The following is an 18,480-nucleotide window of genomic DNA, read 5'->3' as shown; positions in this document are numbered from 1 at the left end:
GAAACCCGAAATAAAAAGACCTAAAACATGCCAAAAATAACCCCAAACCCAAACCTCTGCTTGGAGAGTAGGTATTTGTCAAAATCAATCTTACAATTGCATTTGTCTATCAATATCATTATCAACCTTTAGATTTTTTTTTCGTCACCAATTTTATACTTTACCTCTATAAAGAACCACTGACTGCCTGGAAGTATTAATTGTTTTTGGTGGCTGAGTTGTGGGTTCGTGTCTCTGCCCCATTTGCTTCAGATGTACATTGTATGGTGGTCGGGAGGTGATTTTGACACATGATTGATGGGCAGGCCAAGCCTAAAGGGGACTCAGTAAGTGGGCAGAGAGATTCAGGATGTGATATAATACCCAATTGAATTACATCATACAATCCTCTCCACAGTTCCAATAAAGGCAGAAAACCCCAAACACTTCCAACAGGTCTGTGAACTTGAAATTCACGAAAACCCAAATACTTCCTGGAAGTCTGAAATCTCTGATTCCTTATTTACAAATATATTGACGTGATGTTTCTACTGTTTTTCCCTTCAGGCAGCCCCTCAGGCCATTGCATGGTGACAGCAGCAGTCCTGTGGGTGGTGGCGTCTGGTCTGATGTCAGATCTATCAGCAGCTCCAAGTAACAGTTGGAAAAGGTTTGCTACAATGGAAATATCAGACCTACTTAAATAATGACAATCTCAACAGGATTTGTCAGGCTTGTAAAACTTTGGAAAGCATTCACTACCTGGTTAACCTTCAGCACACTGAAGGAGCAGTTCAGCTCCCAATTCTATGTTTGTTACTACAGGTTAGGCAGCACGGAGAAGGTTAAAATGCAGGCTCTAGATGTAAATAAATAAATGGTTATTGGCCAAACATCACCAGTGCAATCGCAGCCATATAGTGCTGAAGTGATGCAGGGTTTACAATCACATGATACAAATGGTAATAATACTAGTACACATAATAATACACATAAAATGATAATACACATGATACATATTTGTTCCACCCATATTTTTGTGGAACTGTCGCAAGGGTCTGTGCGGCTGCCATTTGGCGTCACCAGGTGACCTCAATATGGCGTGCCCCAACCGAAGTTAGGTACCCAATCACACCTGGGTGGAGTGAGGAAAGTCGTGTAAAGTACAAGTACCTTTCCCAAGGACACAACGTCAGGCGCATGTCCAGACATCTCCCGGGTACGACTCGGGATCGAACCTGGGTCTCCCGGTTCACAGTCGAATGATCTACCACTACGCCACCCGACACCACCATAATGTACTTCGCACTTTAGGAAAAAAAAAAGAAAAGAAGTATAATTGATGCAAGAATGTACATTAACTTTGGTACAGGCAACCACAAACAGATGTGCTAAGGAAAGAAACATTAATATTAGGATAAAATCAACTGTGTTGAATTTTCAGGAACCCGGTGATCAGAGCTGCTCCCTGGCTGGTGTACAGTCTGATTCTCACAGCAGCCGGTGTGTCCAGATTGTTCATCGCTACACACTTCCCACACCAGGTGGTGTTTGGCACAGCTGTAGGTCAGTATGAAATTTAGTGTACTATACTTCTTTCCTTTCAATACTAGTACATGTATATTGCTGTAATTCACTTTATGCTCACGATAGCAAAAGGTCGCAGTCTGAGAAAAATGAAGGTCTTCACAGAACTATATTTTATTTTATTTTTTTTAGTTTATGAAGATTTACCACATTTGTGGAAGGATTGACATAACAGGTGATTATCACCTCTTCAAGATGTCAAACCTGAGACCAGACCGTAACATTTGAACCACTCACACCAGGAAGGTCCCCTTCTTTTTTCAATAAGTGTGGTGGGTTCTTTAACGTGCGTGGGGTGTGGCTCTCTCCAAACACCGGTGCTCGCAGGTACACCCCAAGGGGGGATTCTCTCCCCGACTCTTTTCATTATCGCCATGAACAGTTTAGATCAAGGAATTCCACCGAGCATCACACCAGTTAAATATGCTGACGATCTAACGAACTCAGAGTTTTTGATGGCCTCCTTGCCGGGTCTAATGCAGGTGGCACTGGACAAAGTTGACGCCTGGGCAAACTCTTTCTGCATGAATGCCAATGCTAAAAAGACCAAAGATATGGTCATCAGTTGTCGCCGCAGCCCTGTAGTACCCCCTCCACTTACCTTGAATGGTGAATCCGTTGAGAGAGTGACCTCCCTCAAGCTCCTTGGAATTGTGGTCAGCAACGACCTTAAGTGGGGTCCTCATGTGGAATACATGCTAGCAAAGGTCCAGCCGCGCATACACTACCTGCGTGTAGCTAGGCGTGCTGCCCTACCCACGGAAGTACTACTGCAAATCTACAAGTCCTTTATCCGACCTGTGTTGGAGTATGGGTCCCCCGTCTGGGCCGGTCTTCCGCGTTGTCTGTCAGACGAGGTGGAAAGAGTTCAGAAGCTGTGCCTCAGGATTTGCGGAGTTCCCCATGGATACTTGCCCACTCTCGAGTCAAGGAGGAGGGATGCATCACTGAGAGAGCTAAAACAGATTCTACAAGACCCCACCAACCCCTGCAATGACTTTATCCCACCAAGAGAGAACACTGTATATAATCTTAGGAAGAACAGCAATCAGTTTAAGCTCCCATTAAGCCGATCGGACAGACACAAAAATTCCTTCATTGTAAGAGCCGTTAAAGACTTGTGATATGTATGTATATGTATATATATAAATTGTATTTTAAACTGAAATTGAACTATTTTAACCTACGTGTTTTTGATGCTGATTTTTAAATGATGATGATGTTTTTAATCTATTGTGATGTTGTTGTATGATGTATAATTGTAAAATGTCAATCCAATTCAGACGTGACCGAAGTACTTCGGCACGTCTGCCATGTTGATATTCAATAAAGATTTGATAACACGGGACCTCCATTTAAGGTGGCGCTGAGGTTACAATTATCACTCATGTGGAACGTGTCCGAAGTTGCCCGAATCTTGATGTATTCAGATGGGAGAGCTAGCAGCTGTGACAGGAGGGTGGTGTCAATTACGCCCACAAGACCCAACCCGCTTACACTGAAGGATGTTTCTTACAAAAGACAGGGATAAATACACTGTATACACACTGTGTGTCATATAAAAAGAGTTGTAGCCTTTAGCATCACATTAAAATATTGTTTCCCTTCATTAAAACATGTGATTACCCCTGAACATGCTGTATCTTGGAGCGATAGTAACGACCACTGTGGTACTTGGGAGATACCACGTAAGAAAAGGGTTTCTTTTATGTAGACAACTTATTGGTGCACACTATACATGTTTGTCGCTATAAGGTAGCAAAATACTAACAAAGAAATGAAAATTAACTACAAACTGTAAGTAGTTTCATGTAACTATGGACTCAAAACACAATATGGAACCTGCATGCTACTTGTTTTGAGTTGGACTCGTCCACACATGTGCGAGGCAGATCCCAGCCCTGCCAGGATCGTTCCCAGTGGGAACGTCACGGGGATTATTCCAATTAATGCAGTGCAGTGGGGCTACATAACAGGCCTCATTTGCATCTTCGGCAAACATCGGAGCCAATGGATACCTCTTTTTTGTGGCAATTTTTCTCCGGATTCATTCGGTTCATGCCTTATTTGGGTGTTTCACGTGGTGGGGTTGACCCCTTTCCTTGGCCGTATAAAGTTACATTTTTGGAGAGGTCGTTGCCCCGACCGAGAGACACACCAGAGTTTTGCGTCAAAAATCAAGCTTATTTCTCTAATATCTGTTGAATTTGGTCAAAATGTTGAAAAATGATTTTATAAGGACATGGCCTGTAGTGTTAGTAATGACTTTAGACTAAAGTTTTAGTGATATTAGGACAGCTTTAGGCACTAAACTTGCCACAAACGGATTGGGACCCCACGAACCGGAAGTTGAGTTTTGAGGTACAAATTTGCTAAATTGTCTCACTTTCTCCTGCAAAACATTTTATTTATGTGATCCACACATATTTTTGTTACTTGTGTGTGAATTTCATTAAATTTGAACTAAATCTTACGACGCTACGAGGTTGAGAAGTCACCGACTCCTATACCCTCCCTGCACCACCCCACGAGACCTCAGCGCCACCTTAATGTCCTATCCAAGGGACATCCCTAGCCAAAGCTAGGTACATGTACTCATGTACACCTGAGTGAAGTGAGGAAAGTCGTGTTAAGTGCCTTTCCCAAGGGCACAAGATCAGTGACACCGGGCAGGATTCGAACTCGGGACCTCTTGGACCTGGGCTGAACATGCTATCACTACGCCACGCGACCCCACTATGTTCACGGTGCAGCAAAAAGAAAATCAGCAAATTATTTCTAACAATAAACAATAGGCGACTGGAGAGAGAGAGAGAGAGAATGATAACTTTGTTGTACAGAAGTGACCGCAAAAGCTGTGAACATACAACTACCATGGAAAAATCTATTTCCAAGGTCTGATATGAGTCTATACTTGTTTCAGGTGTTCTGATAGGCTACATGTTCAACCGAGTCCAGGTGCAGTCTTTCCGTCCAAGGATGTGTGTTGCACTGTCAGCTGGCCTGGCTGTGTCAGCTATGGGACTCTATGGTATCCTTCTACATGTGAGTTGGCATTGTTTTCTTAGGTATTCTTCTACTTCTGTCCATGTATATGTATGACTGTGAGAGCTCTTTTCTGTTACTGTTACTAGTGTTAGGTGTAGTCAAGTTGTATTGATTTACCATACTTAAATTGGATGTTTTTAACTTAAGTTTGTACTGATATGGCCACATTTTGTGTAGTTGACTTCCTGAATTCAGCATAATGTGTTTCAGTTTATTTATTTCACCAGCAGTCCTACTTGTTGGGAACCCCCATGCAGGCCCTTCTTTTACCCTTTATGCATGGTAAGGCCACAGCAAGTAAATTTTATGGATGACTCCAAATTTAATACGAGCGGGCGGAAAAAAAAGACGGGCCGAAAAAAAAACAAGTTAGATTCCTACATTTTAGAATTTTGACTCAATCATTGCACAAATGGTTTTGATTCAGTGGGAACATCACATATACACAGCCAGTATCACATATCGCTGCATCAAAGTAAGAAACAAAACATTAAATCAGAGCCTTTTCTTGTTACCTCTCTTCATAGTTATCTGCCATCCACCTTCCGGCATGGCAACAGACATCTTTGCTCATTTTCGGCATGTTGACCACTGTCAGAAGGCAACAAAATTTTTTTTTTCAAAATCAGGCGAAAATTAATGTGCGTGCTGATGTCATCCATAAAAATTACTTGCTGTGGCCTAATGGTGTGTCTATGGGAGACGTCCTTGGTGCTGAAATGGGTGGTCCCTAACACTACCGCATGGGGTAAGGCTGTTTGGAAGTAGAGTACATTATGCTAGGGACTCATTTCCTAGCCGGAAAGTATAATACAAAAGATAATAAAATACACAAAACTTTTAAAAGATAAGCATAGTCATAACCATAGTTCGTGCATATTCTCGACATGTATTTTTTTTTATTTTCTCGTTCATTCAAACAACCCGGCCGGGCCCTGACTTGGTTACTGGTGTTCCGCGGAAGTTTTGGCAAGGATGGCCTTAATTTTACTGTATGATAAATTGTGGAAGCTCTTTAAAAAACATTTTGTCTTGAACCATACATGTTCGTATCTTGAAATATAACCCTATACACAAGCTAATATGCCTGATTTTTCATATTCAATAAGGAACCAAGCAGCACCAATATTTGTCACGTTGGACTTTATTTCAATGCATCCATATTTGAGTATTTAAACACACCAACGTCCTCAACCTAGGCTGGGAATTTTTTATCCGTATGTGTATAGACGGTATAATTTCCCTTTGGCGTAACACACAAGCTTGAAAGCGTGAAAGTTTAAGGAAGAATGATGTTACAGTGGATTGTAACTACTGTAGAATAGCTACATGTGCATGTCTGACAACCTTACAGTGGTGGACGTAACCATGGAGCAGCATCTCTAGGTGTAATTCAAGAATTAGCCGTTAGATGGCATTTCAGCTAGGTTTGTAGCTGTACCTACCATGGCCATGTCCTCAGTTGATCTTCTCTTGAAGGCACATTGCCGCTTCACTACAATATACTTCTAGAATGAACAGAACAAGTTATCACCATCCCACATATCTCGGGCAATAGTCGCTTATATCCTATCTCCAAGCAGATTTTGAGGATAAAGTCCCTCCCCTATTCTTGGTGTTGATCATCATCCACACACAGGCAACCACACCTGTCCTTGTTGCTGAACACTGGTAGTGTCCACACATAGGCAAACACCCGTTAAACATACCTGCCATTGGTGCTGAATACCATCCATAAACAGGCAAACATACTATTCACACTCAGTACGTTAAACACACCTGTCCTTTATCCTTACCACGCAACACACACAAACACGAAACACAGACACTCACCCACACACACTCGCACACACACACAAACATGCAACAGACACACACTCATACAGACACACTCACACTATCAAACACACACACACACACTCAAACACACTCACACTATCAATAACACACACGCGCTATCAATAACACACACACACGCTATCAAACACACTCACACAATCAAACACACACACGCGCGCGCGCGCACACACACAAGGAAACTTCAGTGCAATCCTTGAATACAAGTTTTGGCTAATAAAAACAAAATCAAAAACAGCATCTGTAAGCACAGCCTTGTGCAGTAGGTGCCTTTTTGGCAACGCCTCTGGTGCAGAGCAAATTTCCTTATACAGTTCCAATCATTCGACTAAGATGCCCTGTAACACAGAGAATATGATGAACAGCAGAAGGGGGTAAGGGTAGAGCTGCTTCGCGCCACTTGCATGTTGGAATTTCCCGTCATCCCTTTCGTACACCCTTCCGAATAGAGCGGCTGAAAGTAGGGGTTTGGAGATCCCGGATGTGCTCACTAAGGTACCGTCTTCATAACTCCATTCGCCCACTGCAAGGTCGATACCAACATCCTTCGTCAGAACCTCTGGGAAGACGTGAGGGAACTTGAAGTTTCCTGCCAACTGGAGGTGGGAGAATGTCGTCTGCGCGTCGCTGGTCGGCTGGCCGCAGCTGTCACGTGACGAGTCGGCGCACTTGACGAGTGCGCAGATCTGCAGGTAGTATTGTCCTTCATTCGTGTGAAGGTCGTCAAAGGCGCCGAAAGCGTAGATTTCCGACGAGCTTCCTGATTTAGTGTAATTTAGGCTACAGCACAAGCCATTTTGACAGACAATGACGTAGTCACTTTCCTTCTGCAGCTCAACGAAAGTGAAGGGGTCACCGAACAAGTCAGAAATGAAAGCTGTGTCGTGCTCTGTGATTGGTAGCTCAGTGGTTGTAACGGCCCTTTTCATTGGTTTGATGGGGACTTCTGCGACCAATAGCCTTCCTTCAGTCGAGTTCATGTCGTGATAGTAGCTAACGGCACCGGAAGGGGTGGAGATAGTACTTCCGCTCATACGTCTTTCGATGACGTGTGTGTTAGCCGACAGGAAGTTGACACCCATGCCTATGGCCCAGGCTTGGTGGAATTCCACGGATACGAAAAGAGGTAAAACGTCCATCCAAGCCGTGGGGAACACGATTGTATCCACGCCGTAATCTTCCACCAAACCTACGGCAGGGTCGTGGAACAGAATATCAAAACAGGTGAAGACACCGAACTTCCCGAACAGGGTCTGGAAAGTTGTGAACTCCACTGACGGCGGACGGTTGAACTGGAGTTCGTTCATGAACAGGTGCTCCTTGTGGTACCTGGCGATGATTGTGCCTTGGTTATCGAAGACCACGTCCGTGTTAAACTGGTATCTACCGTCAGCAGGGCAGGAGCTGTCCTCAGAAACGTCGCAAAACTGTTTGTCGCCTAAGTTTGCGACAATGTAGATGTCGTTTTCTTTGGCCATGCAGCTTAGTTCACGCTGGACTTGGGTGTCGTTGAAGCGGCCGGGATCGTCGCAAGGGTTCCATACAATTTTTTCCGGGTCGGGGATCGTCTCCAAGTACGGATATAAGTCATCTCGTGATTGGAATCCGTAGATTCCGTCCTCGGGAAAGACTATTATGTCCGCACCCTGTGGGAAAAGCAAACACAAAATGCTGAACTTGTAACAGAAAAAAGAGCTTGAAGATATGTATGATGCAATTAACACAAAGTGTTGCAACACCAATACATCTATGTAACACTCCGGCCCAAAGGTCACATTTTATCACAGTGAGTAGCAAACTGTGCCAGCTGTAAGTACCCTTTGTTTGCCGAAAAGCAACCCTTGCTAAAGAGCATTTCAATATTATAAATTATAGGCTAAATAAACATATACATGACAGGCAAACGCGTTACCGGTACTTTGTAAATACATTATTTTGCCAATAGCTCTGGCTTATAAGTTATATTCGTTACTTCTTTTTTTTTTTTTGTGCACCTGCTTGGTCTTCTTTTTTACCGACTTCACAAGTCTTCAGCTCTGTGCCTTATGAGGTTGTAAGCAAACAAAACTGCTGATAGCAAGGATGAGGAGGCAGGTCAATGTCCGTTAGGTCATATATGTCGTATGATCAATTATCATCATACGAGGGCATTCTTAATATAACCATGTATGTGTTCTGCAAAATTCAGCTGCCTTATAACGGAAAAGTCTGTCTTAAATTTTTTCTGGCGGTTGGTTCTGTCACGGCCTGCTCTTGAAAATTCCACGGCATCAAAACGTCGAATGTGACAGCGCCGAAATTCAATTTGTCCAAGATTCAATGGTAAAAACTCAAGAAAAAAGACAGACTTGAGACTGCATTTGGAAAACCTATTAAGGTTGTACCCAAAGCCATAGTACTAATGGTTTTTCTGAACATTCCTTCTAAAACATGATTAAGTCAGAAGTCTTGATCCTACCTGCAGCTTGGCTTCTCTTGTCTGAACTTGGTAGACGTCCAGGTTTTGTTTCATGAAGTCCAGCGCTTCTTGCCTAGTTGGGGGCTGGCTAAGGTCATACGTCCACATAACGGCATGTTCGTACACGGCTGCCACAAAACTCGTGTTGTCGTAACACCACACAGTCTGTGCCATCCACAGAAACGTAAGTGTGCCCAACGTCTTCATGTTGTCGGTTTGATGACGTTTGTCACAAACTATGCTGGTCGCGATGTTCAGCAGTTGTTAGAACAATTAATTGGAAGTGGCACGTTCCATTTTTCTTAAGAGGGGTCCCTGTAATGTTACACAGTGCTCAATTCTCATACAATTTAGATGCCTGAAGAGCAAACCTAGTTTAACTAATAGATTAACATTGGACATGATGCAAGTAGGTGATTTCATTTCTATCGTAATAGAGGGCCACTACGAAAGGTTGTTCGAAAGAAGCTAAAGAATGACACTGGTCTCTTAAAAGGGTTGCTGAATAATAGTAGAACCATATAGAATTATAGTAGAATTGTTTCTTATTTTTGCATAGCCAGTGAACCGCCTTTAGGTGTAACATGCCAGTTTTGTACATGTACATTACAAGCTCCGTAAGATCAGACTGTAAGGTTTGATTGACCCACTCACACCAGAATGACCCCTGCTCTTTTCGCAAGTGCTGTGAGATTTTTAACATGCTCAAGGTGTGGCTCTAGCCTTGCAAAACTTGGCCAAATGGACTGAGTGTATACGCCAGGGAAATACTTAGTAAGTCGGTCATAGGAGTTCACTTTAGACATCTAATGAGTCTATAATGGCCTTCTTCAAATGGTATAACACGGCATTCATAGCCTCCTGTGCAAACTGTTTCTTTTCGAAGATTGGGCCTTGATTTTGGGGAGAGTTGCATCGACGGAGAGGGCTGTATCGCCCGCGCTAGGTTTATTTATTGTTCTCTGCTTCACATGAACGATAATTACCTGTTCCCACTTTGCGAATGTCAACTGAAGAATGTTTGTACGTTTGAAATACTATTACATATCTGTCTTACAACCTACCTGTTTTAAGGTAGCGTTTCTTGTGTTTTATATTAAGGCCACACCGTCTTAATTTTATGGATGACATCCTCTGAAGACCCACAAACTAGTGCACGCGGGCAAATAAAAAAAATTCCGGCCAAAAATAAAAATGTTACTAAACCACAGGAATACAAAGCTGGTATTGTGAATTTGCGGCAGTACATAGCGACATATAAGAGAAGCTGGCACATGCTGGTCTTTTGCGGAATTTATTAGTCGGCACTGTACGTATGCACGTACGTATGTAAGTTCTTGAGTCGTGGAGCTTCAGTTGCCTGGGTACCATCCTCCACCGGCTCCCTATTGTCGCTAACTACTATGCACAACTTAGGCCAAGAGACGTGATCTTTTTTTTTTTTGAGAACCAGTGAAAGTCAATGCGCGCGCGGATGTCATCCATAAATTTAAGTCGGTGTGGCCTAAATAGGAAAGATAAGATTAGTGTTGTGTAAAAAGTACGCTCTAATGCATTATAGAACCTTAGCCCATGGGAAAAAGGTATCATTAAGTCGGTGTGGCCTAACATAAAAGATTTTTTTCTTCATTTCTACAGTTGTTCAGGGTGGATCCCTCCTGGTCTATACAGAAAGCGATGCAGTGGTGTGCAAACCCTGACTGGGTACATCTGGGCACAACACCCTTCTTCTCTATAGCACGAGATTCTGGCTCCTCGCTGGGTCTGGCTGTAGCCCTTCACTCCATCCTCCCGCAGGTCGGGACTAGAACCCACAACCCCCTGGACACTAGCTCACATGAAGGTAAAGCTAGTGGTGTCAGCACTGTTGGCTTTATTCTGTTCTTACTGTCTTTAACACTGAGTACCGAGTACTGGGTTCTACCCCAGGACCCACAGGTCTTGTTGTACTCACTGGTTTTCATCAAAAGTGGCTTTTTGACTGTAGCAGTCATCAGCCTTGTGACAGGTTTTAGAAAAATGATCCAGAAAAAACAGAAAAATTGGTGAAGGATATACATTCATGGATATGTGAGTAAAGATTACATTGTAATTTGATAATAGATGAAATAGCTATTTTGTAGATACATTTATACAAAATGTCTCATTTCCATCCTCAAAAATTCCATCTGTTTGTCAATGTATGCAATTTTTGTGTACTTAAGAATAATTCAATTTCAGTAATCTGTTGCGCATGCCAAAATGTGAAAAGTCATGCCTAAAAAAGTCATCTACAGATTCTATTACATGTAATTCTGGTGTGGTTATATTTGCAATACATTGCCAAATGAATGTAAAATGCACAATACTGATGATGATCCCATGTTCTGTGGCTGTATCACAGTTATGCCAAAAAGCAGTTACTCAAGCAACTGGATATGATTTTGGAAAATTATATCCAGTTGCTTGTCATGAGTATTTGCTTTTTGGCATATCGTATTACCTGGATGTCTAACCTTCACCGACGTATTACAGTTATGCTTTTTGTATTTGTTGCATAAAAGGATTACAGGCAAGTCATTGTGCAGAAAGATTTAATTAAATCCCATATTCAATATACAAAGATAGGAAAGACCTTTAAATAGACACCCTGTCATATACATGTACATGACCCAAATTGTTTTTATTTTTCAATTAAAAAATCCATAATCATTTAGTGACATACTTTTTGCAATATGCCATGGTATAATGTTGAGGCACTATGCTTCCCAGAGCAATCACTGAGTGATTAAGATTATATCTCTGACAATTTTTTAAATATCAATGTATGATCTTGCAGGTTTTCAAGACAATGTTGGCAATGTACCGGTGCACATAGATTCAATCTCAGGTTTTCTGTTGTTGTAAGCCAGTCTCAAATTTCTTGCATATTAAAAGTAAAAAGTTATGCAATGTGATATCTGGAAACTGCGTGGCAAGTCATTTTCTTGAATGATTAAATACAGGGTATCTGTCTTATTCCTCTCCAAACATTCATTTTAATGTATTACAATGTATTTTCATAACTAACATTTGCAAAGCAAATGCATACTAGTAATGTTTACCTTCGGACATGGTCTGCTCTGTTAATTCTTACTCAAACACATTCACATACATGTACTACTAATATATGGTGACAGGAGCATAGCAGACCATGAAATTGCAACATTATGTAACCCAACACCAGTCACCATGGTGACAGATGTCAACAAATCATGTCAGGTCAGAGGTCACTGGAGAAGAAGAAGAGGAAGAAACTGAGCAAAAACAATATGTTTTCCTTCGGTAAACATAAACATCTTTGGCACAACTGCACAATTGCTTCAGTATCCAGTTTTTCTAGTTGAACACCCTTTACACAGTAAAATCCTTGTTGAGCATGTATGTTTTACAGACTTAAATACATGGTATGCTTACATACTAATGCTAAATACATGAGATGATATACATGTAACCAGAAAGTAACATTTTCTTACACAATGAAAAGTCTTTGGACCAGCCAAGGACATATAGATACGTGAATTTCAATTTATGTAGCTCAAATGAGTTTGACAGATTTTACGTATGAAAGAGTAGAAAAGTTTAAATTGTTATAGAATATATATTTTACAGCTTTATCCTTGATGATACATCATTTTACCCCATAAAATACTATTGTGTACAAATACTCTACAAAAGCCTATGTCTCTCTCTGTCATATCACAAAATAATACAAATGTATCTTCTCTAGATCTAAAAGATCTCATATTCTAGGCACATTATAATACATTGTGACATTGTATATATATTGTGACATAATAATTGTAACGTTAAAAAGCATAAATTCTTATGTATTTGTCATTTTTAACAAGTGTCATTTCAGCAATGATATTTGACACAAACATTTACAGAAATTCAACTTTCATAAGATTTTTCAGGTAATAAGAATTATGTAAATCCATATATTACGTACATTAACATTCAATAACATACCAATGTTACTAAACACAAAAACTGTACAAGCACAGTGATCAAAGAAAATTCACTTTTTCTACTCTAATTTATGCTAGAAAGTATTAAGTTCTGTCACAAGTTGGTGTAGAGTCTACAGTTTACTGTTACAGTAGCATACCACAAGTCTAAGGGATATCAATGACCCCAAATAGTTCCCAGTGTTGATGTTTTATGTCATACACAAAAATCTAAAATCTAAAACCTAACTGCTGTTGTCATGTCGAAGCATTAAGTATGAAATTATGACACTAGAAAATAGTTACACTTACTTCCAATTTATTTGATAAACATGCCTCATACATGTACACTGAAAATCGACAATCCTCTGTCCAAATAACTATTTTAATCTGTACTTTTATCCATACTGTTTCAAATTTCAGATGAAATTTTATATTTTCCTAGCCTGACAAACAAATTTTCCAGTTCCATGATGCTTGAGATGTGTGAAGGACTTGATGTTGTAGAGCTAGCCGCTGCTCAATAATATTGGTTACATAAGGATTGCATAGAGAGTGAGTTCAACATATTAGAAGGTAGCGCAGCTACAATCTTGTCTCTGGCTCACTGACTTGCTGTTGGGAGAAAATAAGAATTCAGTCAGTTTTGTTCTTAAGAATTCTGCTCAAAATGATAACATTTGATGCAGAGCAAGCATTTTGTAATATAAAGTTTTGTTATATATAGTAAAATGTTAAATGTTAGTCCAACACACAATTGTACAGGGATCAAATTTTCAGCGACCACTATCGCCTTCATCAGGATAATTAATGACCAATCACTTCACAACGTGATCTCGCGAGAGTTACAGTTACAAACACGTGACCTTATTCACACAAGACTTTACTGATACGTGACATAAGCAATTGGTCAAAAGTGCCAATCGTGAAGTTTTGTTATAGTGTGAAATAAGGCCACTCTTTTATTTGGTATCACTTTTTTGTTTCCTTTTTTGTATGAAATGTGAGATGATAATTAAGATGATAACTTACCCTGTAGACACCATAAGGTTGAGGGTCGTACTTTGGCCGCTTGATCTTGAACTATATAAACAAGATTAAGCATTGTAACTTGGGATGCATTCAGAAAGAAGTAATATCTTCCAAACAATTTCAGCATTTTAATACTGCATTTTTTTTAAAGTCATACTGGTGACATTCCAATTGTCAAATAGAACACAGTTTGTTCAAACTAGTCTCACTGCAAATGTCTTCACGTATGCTAAAATGCCAAGTACATTAAATCATATTGGGCCCAGTATTGAGCCTTGAGGAACACATCTATACTTACTGGGACAGTTGGGTCTATGTTCTGTACTGAGAACTTGCTTGGTGCACGATTTAGGCTTCCTTCCACCTCCCCTCGTAGCTGGGTCTTCCCTTCGTAGCCAAAGTTGTCAAACATGTGAACATGGTGTCCGTCCTCATCCACGTTACTCTCTGCCCAGCCAGCCTGCGGAATGATGGGCTGGAATAGTCCTCTTTCCTGGGCCAGTTTGTCAGCTACATACCTGTACAGGTAATAGGGATAACAGAAAAGCATTAGTGAAAGGTACACCTTGACAATGTAGCAACATTTTTAAGGACTAATGAATATACATGTAATACGCTTAGCAAATTGAAACTCCAATTTACTTGAATAAATGTCTTATTTCCGTCAAAGTTTAGTTGGTGACATGTGAAATCTGCATCAGTCTCATGCAGGTATCTTGTACATTTGTACTTTGTTAACAACTTGCTAGGGGGCAGTGTTTACCTGTTCTTGTAGCGCCCAGAGCGTCTCTTCTTACAACAGGTGGCCACCACCAGTAGCAGCACCACCAGGATGAGAACTCCTGCCACAGAGGCTGCCACAATGATGTATGGTAACAGCTGGACCACCGCTGTAAGGAAGATGTTAAGGGAATGATGTTAGCAAGTGGCTTATTGTACATCTGATAAAGTCAGAATGTTGTGTTTCAGCATTTTTGTTTTACTTAAATGTCTATTCCTTTTTTTTAAATGTCTATTAGTGCTGATGCTGTTACAGAAATTTGAAATAGTATAATAATAAGTATATAATAGTATATAATTGTTGTACATTGCATACTCCCTAGATGTACATAACATTTGATAATATTGGGCCTAGTATTCAGCCTTGAGGAACACCTAAGCTGAAGCTGTTACAGAAATTTGAAATAGTATAATTGTTGTACATTGCATACCCTCTATGTACATGTACATTTTGATAATATTGGGCCTAGTATTCAGCCTTGAGGAACACCTAAGCTGAAGCTGTTACAGAAATTTGAAATAGTATAATTGTTGTACATTGCATACTCTCTATGTGCATGTACATTTTGATAATATTGGGCTACTTACCATCTTGTGTAAGAGTCTGCTCACATGTTGTCCCTGTGTACTTGACACCTCCAGATTCATCACACCTGTAGAATGACATACATTTATAAATTTTTCTCCTGGTAAAATTCTTCACAACAATGAGACACATAGTATGAGGCTGCTGTGCCAGGGGTCATTCTTCAAACTGATGGATTCTGCTGCAATACATTCAACTTCAAGTGACCTTTTAGCACCCCTTTGGCCATGTTGATTTGATTATATGAATGACATCATCTGGGAACCCTAAAACTGATGTGAGCGTGCGAATAAAAAAGGTTTGGAAATCTAACAAATGACTGAACACACAGAGTATTAGTATAGCGACTGACTTTCCCTTTTTCTGCAACTGACTTTTCACTTTTTCTGAATTTTCATTTCTGCACATCTTTTTTTTTTCCTTTGGAATTGATTTTGGCATTCTACAGCATTTATCAATATCTTTTTCAATTACAGCATATATTAGTATTTGCTCATTTTGCAGCTGCTTTCTATGATTTTAAGTATGGCAATGTTAATTTGATTATATGGATGACATCAGCACGCGCATGAATTTTGGGCCATTTCCAATTTAAAAAAAGTTTTCAACCATACTGTAAATCATACAAAACAGTTGCAAAATGAGCAAATATATACAGCAAGTTGCAAAAGAAAAAATATTGGAAAAGGATACCAATGCCGTAGAAAGCCAAAATCAAACGAAAAAGTCGAAAATGTAAAGAAATGAATTTGAAGACTAGATTATTCGCCACACCATATGCTGTGTCATTTGTTCAACCTTCATAACCACGTAGATTTCTCAATGAAAACAACTTTTTATTTGCCAAACTTTTTCTTATTCGCACGCTCGCATCAGTTTTGGGTTTCCCAGAGGATGTCATCCATATTCTAGTAATCAACATGGCCTATGGGCAAAAACTTTTTTTTTAAACAGCGAAAATTCATAAATAATCAGAAAATAATCAGATCAACATTTGGTATGACTGTTCTACCCACGTGCACTTGAGACTTTGCGTGCCACTACTGGAACAGACCCCGTTGTTGAGACAGTATCCCTGGTTGAGACTGCAGGTTGCTACACAGGCTGTACCGTACTGGACACACTGCAGCCCGTCTGGACACGTGCAGTCGGTGATGTTTGCAGTCTCACCTGTGTAAGAAACAGGAGGAGTGAGTAGAAACAGATAAAATAAAACCTGGTCCCGGGCCGGGGTTCAAACCCACAACTTCCCGAGCACCAGCTTCAAATCCGACACTCAAACCACTCAGCTAAAAGGTCTAGACCCATCGGCCGGGTCAGTTGGTAGCGCTTATAAACCCTCCACTGTTACACTGGACAACAGGATGTGTAACGGTTATGACTTATTATGAATATTGTAATTAGGGTAATATGTAAATGATCACGTGGAAAGACTTGTTATAGAGAGCTATGCATTATTTGCGCGTCTAGGCAGGCCCTGATTGGTTGGTGAGAGCAACCAATCAGGTTAGGGACTATTGAGACAATCGCTGTGTTAGTTAGTCGGTGACCAAGGACTCAGGTACGTGTACATGTGTAGTTATAGCTCTGTAGATTAGTACTGTATAAGTGTTAGTATCTCATCTGTGTAATCCTAGACCATTGGTAACTCTCTGTGTAACTGAGTGCTAAAACTCCTTTGTAACCATTAGACCACATCTACCTGTATTAGAGTTAACATACGGATCAATAAACCCGGCTCAGCAGAAGTGATCGAACTGTTTGGATCTCTCTATATACTAAGATATATAGAAGCTAAGATACCAAACGACCACCAGACCTCAAATATTACAGATGTATGGACATTCTCTTAGTCAAAGAACGCTAGCCTGGGAACCATCCTGGTTAGTTTATGTCCCACAATCGCAAAAGCCAACGTAAACCAACCAGGATGGAACCAAGGCTACTTCGAAGAAAGACATCCGATTCGATATCTTAAATCCACAAGCAACATGCACATAGCAAACAATTACAATCTAGCTACTCTCCAAGCAGTGGTTGGTGGGGAAGACTTTGACCTTTGTATTGCATGTTGCAACGGAAAATGGGGGCCACATATATATGATAGAAAGGTCACAATCTTCATTGAAAATTCATGACACTGCAAATACAGCACGATGATTCCTTCCTTATTGTAGTACACAATTACCTCCTCCTACCAAAATTGCTACATGTTCTACATATCAATTTTCTGGATATTTTAACATTATACAAGTATAGATGATTGCCCTTGAAAGCTCACCATTAGAGAGTTCTACTTGCACGTCCAGCACGGTGAGGTTACCGAGACTGCCGTCCCGTGTGGCCGTGTACACCGCTACAACCTTCTCCTGCTCACCCGCAACGTCTAGTACCTCCTGGAAAATCAGCGTCATGTTCGCCACTACACTTCCCGGGCTGGGGAAACAGATAAGGTACATTATCACACACTGCTGTCTTAAACAATTTAGGGCCTGGCCACATGCCTCGTACAACACCGTACAATCATTGTTACTCTCTGATCGCATACTGAATGCACTCTTCTTCTTCTTTCATACTGCTTTGCCCAATCTCGTATCAATCGAACAGTGAAGTTGCGGATACCTATGTTAGCTATAACGTTAAAACAATTGACTGGTACAATTCAACAAAACAAGGTGTACATACAGATCAACTTGCAGATCATATATGTGTGTTTTGTGTGTGTATGCGTGTGCGTGTGTGTATGTGTGTGTGTGTGTCGGTATGTGTGTGTGTTTGTGTGTGTGTGATAAAGGGGTAGCATACCAATAACATGCATTTGAACCATGTAAATAAAACTTACTTGAAATTGTTGACTCGACATTCAACATACGTCGGGTCGCCTTCATACAGCTTGTTGGTCTGCAGATGATAAGAACGTTAATTGTAACTTACACAAAAAGCGGTAAGATACGTCTTTAGACAGCACTGTTTTAACCAAATAAAATTATATCATCATATTGTAAAAGTTAAACCGTTTACAAACTCCGAAATTGCATGAACTCACCGGAAATTTTGACCGACTCACTCAGTCTTATTCAGCTACATGTATCTGACCCAATCGCTCAGGACATGTTACTTAACGCCCCGTGTGACGTCAGCAATAGGTTTGTAGGTAGTCAGTATCGCGCCCCCCCCCNCCCCCA

General features: G+C 40.7%; 3 protein-coding genes across 3 annotated transcripts in view; 1 reads left to right on the top strand and 2 right to left on the bottom strand.

The window, feature by feature from the left end:
- Positions 1 to 11,350, top strand: part of LOC109486720 (glucose-6-phosphatase 3-like) — a 12,820-nt gene extending 1,470 nt beyond the window's left edge. Inside the window, exons 3-6 of the mRNA XM_019790611.1 lie at positions 547 to 649; positions 1,424 to 1,545; positions 4,490 to 4,611; positions 10,568 to 11,350. Coding sequence (XP_019646170.1) covers positions 547 to 649; positions 1,424 to 1,545; positions 4,490 to 4,611; positions 10,568 to 10,978 — 758 coding nt within the window. The 3' untranslated portion in view covers positions 10,979 to 11,350. The remainder of the gene's footprint in view (positions 1 to 546; positions 650 to 1,423; positions 1,546 to 4,489; positions 4,612 to 10,567) is intronic.
- LOC109486691 (pantetheinase-like) lies at positions 6,572 to 9,262 on the bottom strand. Its single transcript, XM_019790582.1, has 2 exons — positions 8,930 to 9,262; positions 6,572 to 8,117 (listed from the first exon to the last, which is right to left on the bottom strand). Exons 1-2 carry the CDS (start codon positions 9,134 to 9,136, stop codon positions 6,792 to 6,794), a joined length of 1,533 nt encoding a protein of 510 aa, XP_019646141.1. The 5' UTR covers positions 9,137 to 9,262; the 3' UTR covers positions 6,572 to 6,791.
- Positions 11,351 to 13,213: 1,863 nt separating the features above from the next.
- The window catches only part of LOC109486653 (mucin-5AC-like), an 8,539-nt gene continuing 3,272 nt past the window's right edge, over positions 13,214 to 18,480 (bottom strand). The window contains exons 3-10 of the mRNA XM_019790506.1: positions 18,138 to 18,196; positions 17,577 to 17,731; positions 16,312 to 16,465; positions 15,298 to 15,362; positions 14,693 to 14,819; positions 14,228 to 14,447; positions 13,930 to 13,980; positions 13,214 to 13,512 (exon numbers count right to left, since the gene is read on the bottom strand). Of these exons, the coding sequence (XP_019646065.1) occupies positions 13,483 to 13,512; positions 13,930 to 13,980; positions 14,228 to 14,447; positions 14,693 to 14,819; positions 15,298 to 15,362; positions 16,312 to 16,465; positions 17,577 to 17,731; positions 18,138 to 18,196 (861 nt within the window). The 3' untranslated portion in view covers positions 13,214 to 13,482. The remainder of the gene's footprint in view (positions 13,513 to 13,929; positions 13,981 to 14,227; positions 14,448 to 14,692; positions 14,820 to 15,297; positions 15,363 to 16,311; positions 16,466 to 17,576; positions 17,732 to 18,137; positions 18,197 to 18,480) is intronic.

The sequence above is a fragment of the Branchiostoma belcheri genome, unplaced genomic scaffold (assembly GCF_001625305.1).
Source record: "Branchiostoma belcheri isolate BF01 breed outbred unplaced genomic scaffold, Haploidv18h27 scaffold82, whole genome shotgun sequence".
Lineage (NCBI taxonomy): Eukaryota > Metazoa > Chordata > Leptocardii > Amphioxiformes > Branchiostomatidae > Branchiostoma > Branchiostoma belcheri.
Note: the sequence above shows the minus strand (reverse complement) of the source record. Positions and strands in the feature narration are given on the sequence as shown.